At 35.4% G+C, this 9,003-nt stretch overlaps 1 protein-coding gene across 3 annotated transcripts in view; it reads right to left on the bottom strand.

Moving 5' to 3' along the window:
* Positions 1-1,233: 1,233 nt before the first annotated feature.
* dock4b (dedicator of cytokinesis 4b) overlaps positions 1,234-9,003 on the bottom strand; it is a 470,089-nt gene continuing 462,319 nt past the window's right edge. For all 3 annotated transcript variants that reach the window (XM_061961401.1, XM_061961402.1, XM_061961403.1), the window contains one exon: positions 1,234-2,271. In XM_061961401.1, coding sequence (XP_061817385.1) covers positions 1,837-2,271 — 435 coding nt within the window. In that variant the 3' untranslated portion in view covers positions 1,234-1,836. The remainder of the gene's footprint in view (positions 2,272-9,003) is intronic.

The raw sequence follows: 9,003 nt of genomic DNA, 5'->3' as shown, positions 1-9,003 counted from the left end.
TTTCTATAACTTTATAAAACGTTTCTCGTGCACACGAGATACATGTCTAAAAAATAAAATAAAATAAAAAAATTGTAATTTTTTTTTTTAATAAATTTATTTTAAAAAAAAAGTTTTATTATTATTAGTTTTTTTTATAACTTTATAACTAAGAGATAGTTTCTTCTGCGCACGAGATACATGTCTAAAAAAAAAATAAAAAAATAATAATTTTGTAATTTTGTTTCTATAACTTTATAAAACGTTTCTCGTGCTCACGAAATACATGTCTAAAAAATAAAATAAAATAAAAAAATTGTACATTTTTTTTATTTTTATAAATTTATAAAAAAATAAAAAATTGTATTATTATTATTATTATTTTTTTTTATAACTTTATAAAAAGTTTCTCGTGCGCACGAGATAGTTTCTTGTGCGCACGAGATACATGTCTAAAAAAAAAAAAAAAAAATTATAATTTTGTAATTTTTTTTCTATAACTTTATAAAACGTTTTTCGTGCGCACAAGATACATGTCTAAAAAAAAATAAAAAATTGTAAATGTTTTTTTTTTATAAATTTATAAAAAAAAAATTTTTTTTTAATTATTATTATTATTTTTTATAACTTTATAAAAAGTTTCTCAAGCGCACGAGATAGTTTCTTGTGCGCACGAGATACATGTCTAAAAATAAATAAAAAATTATAATTTTGTAATTTTTTTTCTATAACTTTATATAAAGTTTCTTGTGCGCACGAGATACATGTCTAAAAAAAAAAAAAAAAAAAAAAAAAATTGTAAATTTGTTTTGTTATATAAATTTATATATATATAAAAAAAAAAATTGTATTAATATTATTATTTTTTTATAACTAATAAAATAATAATAATAATAATTATAATTTTGTAATTTTTTTTTTATAACTTTATAAAAAGTTTCTCGTGCGCACGAGATACATGTCTAAAAAAAAAATAAAATAAAAAAAAATAAATGTTTTTTTTTTTTATAAATTTATAAAAAAAAAATTTTTTTTAAATTATTATTACTATTTTTTTTTTAAACTTTATAAAAAGTTTCAAGCGCACTGGAAACTTTCTCATGCGCACGAGATAGATGTTAAAAAAAAAAAAAGTTTTACTTTTTTTTAAAAATAAATTTATAAAAAAAATAAAAACAAATTATTGTTATTATTATTTTTTTTATAACTTTATAAAAAGTTTCTCGTGCGCACGAGATAGTTTCTCGAGCGCACGAGATACATGTCTAAAATACAATAAAATAAAAATTATTTAAAAAAAAATTCCCCCATGTCCCTTTCGGGGCTTTGTATCATCAGCTTAAAAAAATTAAACTGTACAAAAAAAAAAACGTGACTTTTTTTTGAAACTCCAATTGGCGAATACGTAACAGTACTTGTCGATAGAGAGGATTGTGCTTTAAATGACAGTAGAATTTGGGGGTTCCTTGGCACCAATTGACACTTTTTCCTAATAGTAGTAGTAAGTCATGCAGGCTCCGGAGCATGCAGGTGTGTTTGGTCCTGGTAAGAAAAGTGCAAAAGCCTACGAGAGGGGCGACCGTTTTTTGTTTTTTTTCAGGAGAGCCTGTAAAGTAAAAAGTGTGGATATGAGAGCACGAAACGACACTTGAGTCAAAGTGCATGCTCCTCCTGGAGCAGCATACAGTGTAGCAAAAGAAGATTCCCACTTAAGGCCGAGCTGTCCTGGATGTATTAACAAAGATGGCTGACTAAGCTTCATCACGCCTATCAAAAAGTCTGTCGGGCGATGAGGAAAAAGCAAGTCCAGTGCCCGAAAAGTGCAAATAATGCCAGTGTGTTCCGTCACGGCGGCGCCTAAAGCTGGGACACCTTCCGCGGGAGAGGCCTGGGTCTGGGCAAACGGGGGTCCGAGGTGCCGTCCAGCTTCATGCTGCCCGTGCGCAGCTGGTGGGGCTTGGGGGGCAGGGCGGGGGGCTCCGCCTGCGGGGGGATGGAGAGGCTGTGGGGCAGCGGCACGGGCCGGCGCGGGTTGTTGCGCTCGTAGACGCTGTACGGGGGCGGGGTCTTGTTCTCCCGCCGCACGGGCTCGTCGGGGGCGGCGGCCGGCGGCGGGGGAGGGTCGCCGGCCCCGCCGCCGGCGGGAAGCTCGGTGCCCGACGCCTCGGAGACGCTGCAGCGGCTGAGGGAGGAGATGCCGCTGCTGTAGCTGCCGGAGAGGACGGGCGAGTTGGACACCAGGCTGGATGAGTGGCACTCGGTGGGGGACGGAGTGAAGGGGGGCACCGTGGTCTGTTGGGGGGGCAAATACAGACCATCATTAACTTTACTGTGCTGTCAAAACATCTGTCACATACATGATCTTTGACAACTACTATTTTGTCACATACAGGATCTTTGACATTTTGTCACATACAGGATCTTTGACATTTTGTCACATACAGGTTCTTTGACTTTTTGACATATACAGGGTCTTTGACTATGCTCTTTCCTCAAATACATTATCTTTGACAACTACTATTTTGTCTAATACAGGATCTTTGACTTTTTGACACATACAGGATCTTTGACATTTTGTCACATACAGGATGTTTGACATTTTGTCACATACAGGTTCTTTGACTTTTTGACATATACAGGGTCTTTGACTACTGCTCTTTCCTCAAATACATTATCTTTGACAACTATTATTTTGTCTAATACCGGATCTTTGACTTTTTGACACATACAGGATCTTTGACATTTTGTCACATACAGGTTCTTTGACTTTTTGACATATACAGGGTCTTTGACTATGCTCTTTCCTCAAATACATTATCTTTGACAACTACTATTTTGTCTAATACAGGATCTTTGACTTTTTGACACATACAGGATCTTTGACATTTTGTCACATACAGGATGTTTGACATTTTGTCACATACAGGTTCTTTCACTTTTTGACATATACAGGGTCTTTGACTACTGCTCTTTCCTCAAATACATTATCTTTGACAACTATTATTTTGTCTAATACAGGATCTTTGACTTTTTGACACATACAGGATTTTTGACATTTTGTCACATACAGGATGTTTGACATTTCCTGAAATACAGGATCTTTGACTACTGCTTTTTTGTAACATACAGGATCTTTGACTACTGCTTTTTTGTCACATACAGGATGTTTGACATTTTGTCCCATACAGGATCTTTGACATTTTGTCACATACAGGATCTTTGACTTTTTGACATATACAGGGTCTTTGACTACAGCTCTTTCCTCAAATACAGGATCTTTGACAACTACCATTTTGTCTAATACAGGATCTTTGACTTTTTGACATATACAGGGTCTTTGACTACTGCTCTTTCCTCAAATATAGGATCTTTGACTAATGCTTTTTTGTAACACACAGGATCTTTGACTACTGCTTTTTTGTCACATACAGGATGTTTGACATTTTGTCCCATTCAGGATCTTTGACATTTTGTCACATACAGGTTCTTTGACTTTTTGAGATATACAGGATCTTTGACTACTGCTTTTTTGTCACATACAGGATGTTTGACATTTTGTCCCATACAGGATCTTTGGCATTTCCTCAAATACAGGATCTTTGACTACTGCTTTTTTGTCGCGTACATGATCTTTGACAACTACTATTTTGTCTAATACAGGATCTTTGACTTTTTGACATGTACAGGGTCTTTGACTACTGCTCTTTCCTCAAATACAAGATATTTGACTACTGCTTTTTATTCACATACATGATCTTTGACAACTACTATTTTGTCTAATACAGGATCTTTGACTTTTTGACACATACAGGATCTTTGACATTTTGTCACATACAGGATGTTTGACATTTCCTGAAATACAGGATCTTTGACTACTGCTTTTTTGTAACATACAGGATCTTTGACTACTGCTTTTTTGTCACATACAGGATGTTTGACATTTTGTCACATACAGGATCTTTGACTTTTTGACATATACAGGGTCTTTGACTACAGCTCTTTCCTCAAATACAGGATCTTTGACAACTACCATTTTGTCTAATACAGGATCTTTGACTTTTTGACATATACAGGGTCTTTGACTACTGCTCTTTCCTCAAATATAGGATCTTTGACTAAAGCTTTTTTGTAACATACAGGATCTTTGACTACTGCTTTTTTGTCACATACAGGATGTTTGACATTTTGTCCCATACAGGATCTTTGACATTTTGCCACATACAGGATCTTTGACTTTTTGACATATACAGGGTCTTTGACTACTGCTCTTTCCTCAAATACAAGATATTTGACTACTGCTTTTTATTCACATACATGATCTTTGACAACTACTATTTTGTCTAATACAGGATCTTTGACTTTTTGACACATACAGGATCTTTGACATTTTGTCACATACAGGATGTTTGACATTTCCTGAAATACAGGATCTTTGACTACTGCTTTTTTGTAACATACAGGATCTTTGACTACTGCTTTTTTGTCACATACAGGATGTTTGACATTTTGTCCCATACAGGATCTTTGACATTTTGTCACATACAGGTTCTTTGACTTTTTGACATATACAGGGTCTTTGACTATGCTCTTTCCTCAAATACATTATCTTTGACAACTACTATTTTGTCTAATACAGGATCTTTGACTTTTTGACACATACAGGATCTTTTACTTTTTGTCACATACAGGATCTTTGACTTTTTGACATATACAGGGTCTTTGACTACTGCTCTTTCCTAAAATACAGGATCTTTGACTACTGCTTTTTGTAACATACAGGATCTTTGACTACTGTCTTTTTGTCACATACAGGATCTTTGACAATTTGTCACATACAGGATTTTTGACTTTTTGACATATACAGGGTCTTTGACTACTGCTCTTTCCTAAAATACAGGATCTTTGACTACTGCTTTTTTGTCGCATACATGATCTTTTGACAACGACTATTTTGTCTAATACAGGATCTTTGATTTTTTGACACATACAGGATCTTTAACATTTTGTCACATACAGGATCTTTGACATTTTGTCACATACAGGATCTTTGACTTTTTGACATATACAGGGTCTTTGACTACTGCTCTTTCCTCAAATACAGGATCTTCGACTACTGCTTTTTTGTCACATACATGATCTTCGACAACTACTATTTTGTCTAATACAGGATCTTTGACTTTTTGACACATACAGGATCTTTGACATTTTGTCACATACAGGATCTTTGACTTTTTGACATATACAGGGTCTTTGACTACTGCTCTTTCCTCAAACACAGGATCTTTGACTAATGCTTTTTTGTAACATACAGGATCTTGGACTACTGTTTTTTTGTCCCATACAGGATCTTTGACATTTTGTCACATACAAGTTCTTTGACTTTTTGACGTATACAGGGTCTTTGACTACTGCTCTTTCCTAAAATACAGGATCTTTGACTACTGCTTTTTGTAACATACAGGATCTTTGACTACTGTCTTTTTGTCACATGCGAGATCTTTGACATTTTGTCCCATACAGGATCTTTGACATTTTGTCACATACAGGATCTTTGACTTTTTGACATTCACAGGGTCTTTGACTACTGCTCTTTCCTCAAATACAGGATCTTCGACTACTGCTTTTTTGTCGCATACATGATCTTTGACAACTACTATCTTGTCTAATACAGGATCTTTGACTTTTTGACACATACAGGATCTTTGACATTTTGTCACATACAGGATCTTTGACATTTTGTCACATACCGGATCTTTGACATTTTGTCACATACAGGATCTTTGACTTTTTGACATATACAGGGTCTTTGACTACTGCTCTTTCCTCAAATACAGGATCTTTGACGACTGCTTTTTTTGTAACATACAGGATCTTTGACTACCCCTTTTTTTGTCACATACAGGATGTTTGACATTTTGTCCCATACAGGATCTTTGACATTTTGTCACATACAGGATCTTTGACTTCTACTATTTGGTCTAATACAGGATCTTTGACTTTTTGACATATACAGGGTCTTTGACTACTGCTTTTTTGTCACATACATGGTCTTTGACAACTACTATTTTGTCTAATACAGGATCTTTGACATTTTGTCACATACAGGATCTTTGACTTTTTGACATATACAGGGTCTTTGACTACTGCTCTTTCCTAAAATACAGGATCTTTGACTAATGCTTTTTTGTAACATACAGGATCTTTGACTACTGCTTTTTTGTCACATACAGGATGTTTGACATTTTGTCCCATACAGGATCTTTGACATTTTGTCACATACAGGTTCTTTGACTTTTTGACATATACAGGGTCTTTGACTATGCTCTTTCCTCAAATACATTATCTTTGACAACTACTATTTTGTCTAATACAGGATCTTTGACTTTTTGACACATACAGGATCTTTTACTTTTTGTCACATACAGGATCTTTGACAATTCGTCACATACAGGATCTTTGACTTTTTGACATATACAGGGTCTTTGACTGCTGCTCTTTCCTAAAATACAGGATATTTGACTACTGCTTTTTGTAACATACAGGATCTTTGACTACTGTCTTTTTGTCACATACAGGATCTTTGACAATTTGTCACATACAGGATTTTTGACTTTTTGACATATACAGGGTCTTTGACTACTGCTCTTTCCTAAAATACAGGATCTTTGACTACTGCTTTTTTGTCGGATACATGATCTTTTGACAACGACTATTTTGTCTAATACAGGATCTTTACTTTTTGACATATACAGGGTCTTTGACTACTGCTCTTTCCTCAAATACAGGATCTTTGACTATTGCTTTTTTTGTTGCATACATGATCTTTGACAACTACTATCTTGTCTAATACAGGATCTTTGACATTTTGTCACATACAAGATCTTTGACATTTTGTCACATACAGGATCTTTGACATTTTGTCACATACAGGATCTTTGACTTTTTGACATATACAGGGTCTTTGACTACTGCTCTTTCCTCAAATACAGGATCTTTGACTACTGCTTTTTTGTCGCATACATGATCTTTGACAACTACTATTTTGTCTAATACAGGATCCTTGACTTTTTGACACATACAGGATCTTTGACATTTTGTCACATACAGGATCTTTGACTTTTTGACATATACAGGGTCTTTGACTACTGCTCTTTCCTCAAATACAGGATATTTGACTACTGCTTTTTTTGTAACATACAGGATCTTTGACTCCTGCTTTTTTGTCACATACAGGGTGTTTGACATTTTGTCCCATACAGGATCTTTGACTTTTTGACATATACAGGGTCTTTGACTAATGCTCTTTCCTCAAATACAGGATCTTTGACTACTGCTTTTTTTGTCACATACAGGATCTTTGACTACTGTTTTTTGTCACATACAGGATCTTTGACTACTGCTTTTTTGTCACACAGAGGATCTTTGACTACTGCTTTTTTGTCACATACAGGATCTTTGACTTTCTGTCATTATAGAGGATCTATGACGAGCAGTAAGTCATCCAAAAGAGCAGACTATTCCTGTTATATAAAAACAGCAGAGCCCTCCTGTCACGCAGTAGATGATCTTTCACTGTTATTTTTGGCGGTAGATCCTCAAAAACAGCAGATAGCCCCTTTCATATAGAGCAGTGGTCCCTCACCACCAGGTAAAAGAAATATTTTTTTTATTATTATTTTTATTAAATCAACATAAAAAACACAAGATACACTTACAATTAGTGCACCAATCAATATATTCTGCAGGAATACAGTCCGTAAGCACACATGATTGTATTTTTTTATGACAAAAAAAAAATTAAAATAAATAAAAACATTTAAAAAAAAAACATGCCCCCCACTGTTTTGTTTGCGGTGCATCCTTTTTTATATTTTTTTGCAGTAGGTCCTTAAAAACGGCATAATGCTCCTGTCGAATAGTAAAGGATTTTTACATTTCTTAAAGAAGATCCTAATAAACAGCAGAGCTGCAATATAGATGATCTCTGACTCGCAGTAGGTCTTCAAAAACAACAGAGCACTTCTGTTGTATAGACAAACTTTGACTCGCAAAAGACCCTAAAAACAGCATTGCCCTCCTGTTATATAGAGGATCTGTAACTAAAAATAGTTCATCAAAAACAGCAGAGAGCTCCCGTCATACAGATGATCTTTGACTCGCAGTAGGTCATTAAAAATAGCAGGGGGCTTATGTCGTTTAGACAATCTTTGACTCGCACTTGGTCCTAAAAACAGTATTACCTTCCTTCACTATTTCTTTTTGCAGTAGGTCCTTAAAAACAGCGGAGTGCTCCTGTCGAATTGTAGGGTTTTTTTTCAAGTATATCCTTAAAAACAACAGCAGTAGGTCATTAAAAATAGCAGAGTATAGACAATCTTTGACTCATTGCCCTCCTGTCATATAGAAGATCTATGACAAACAGTAAGTCATCGAAAAAGAGCAGACTATTCCTGTTATATAAAAACAGCATAGACCTCCTGTCACACAGTAGATGATCTTTCACTGTTCTTTTTGGCAGGTAGCTCCTTTCATATAGAGGATCATTGACTAGCAGGAGGTGCTCAAAAACAGCAACGTAGGCGTAGTAGGCGTTTCAAAACAGCAGAGCACTCCTGTTATATATAGAGGATCTTTTACTACTGTTTTGTTTGCGGCCCATCCTGAAAAACAGCAGAGTCTTTGTCATGTCAAGGAGCTTTGCCTATCAGAAGGTCTTCAAAAACAGCGTGCCTGTCAAACAGTACAAACTATTGTTTTGTACTCCCGCCTTATAGAGGATCTTTGACGAGCGTGAATGACGCACTGACTGCACTGCACAGTGCAAAGTTACACACACACACACACACACACACACACACACACACACACACACACGGTGTGATTGGCAGTGCCGATCTGCCACTCTCTCTTTCTCACAGCTTGTTCTCTTTTTCTTTTCTTTTTTTTTGTTCATGCTGGCTGTCAGCGGCGACAAAAAAGCAGCGTGCTTTACACTTGTCGCTCACAGAAGAAAAGCCTCATTTA

This window comes from Nerophis lumbriciformis, linkage group LG05, assembly GCF_033978685.3.
Source record: "Nerophis lumbriciformis linkage group LG05, RoL_Nlum_v2.1, whole genome shotgun sequence".
NCBI lineage: Eukaryota > Metazoa > Chordata > Actinopteri > Syngnathiformes > Syngnathidae > Nerophis > Nerophis lumbriciformis.
This window is presented reverse-complemented; position numbering and strand designations above follow the sequence as displayed.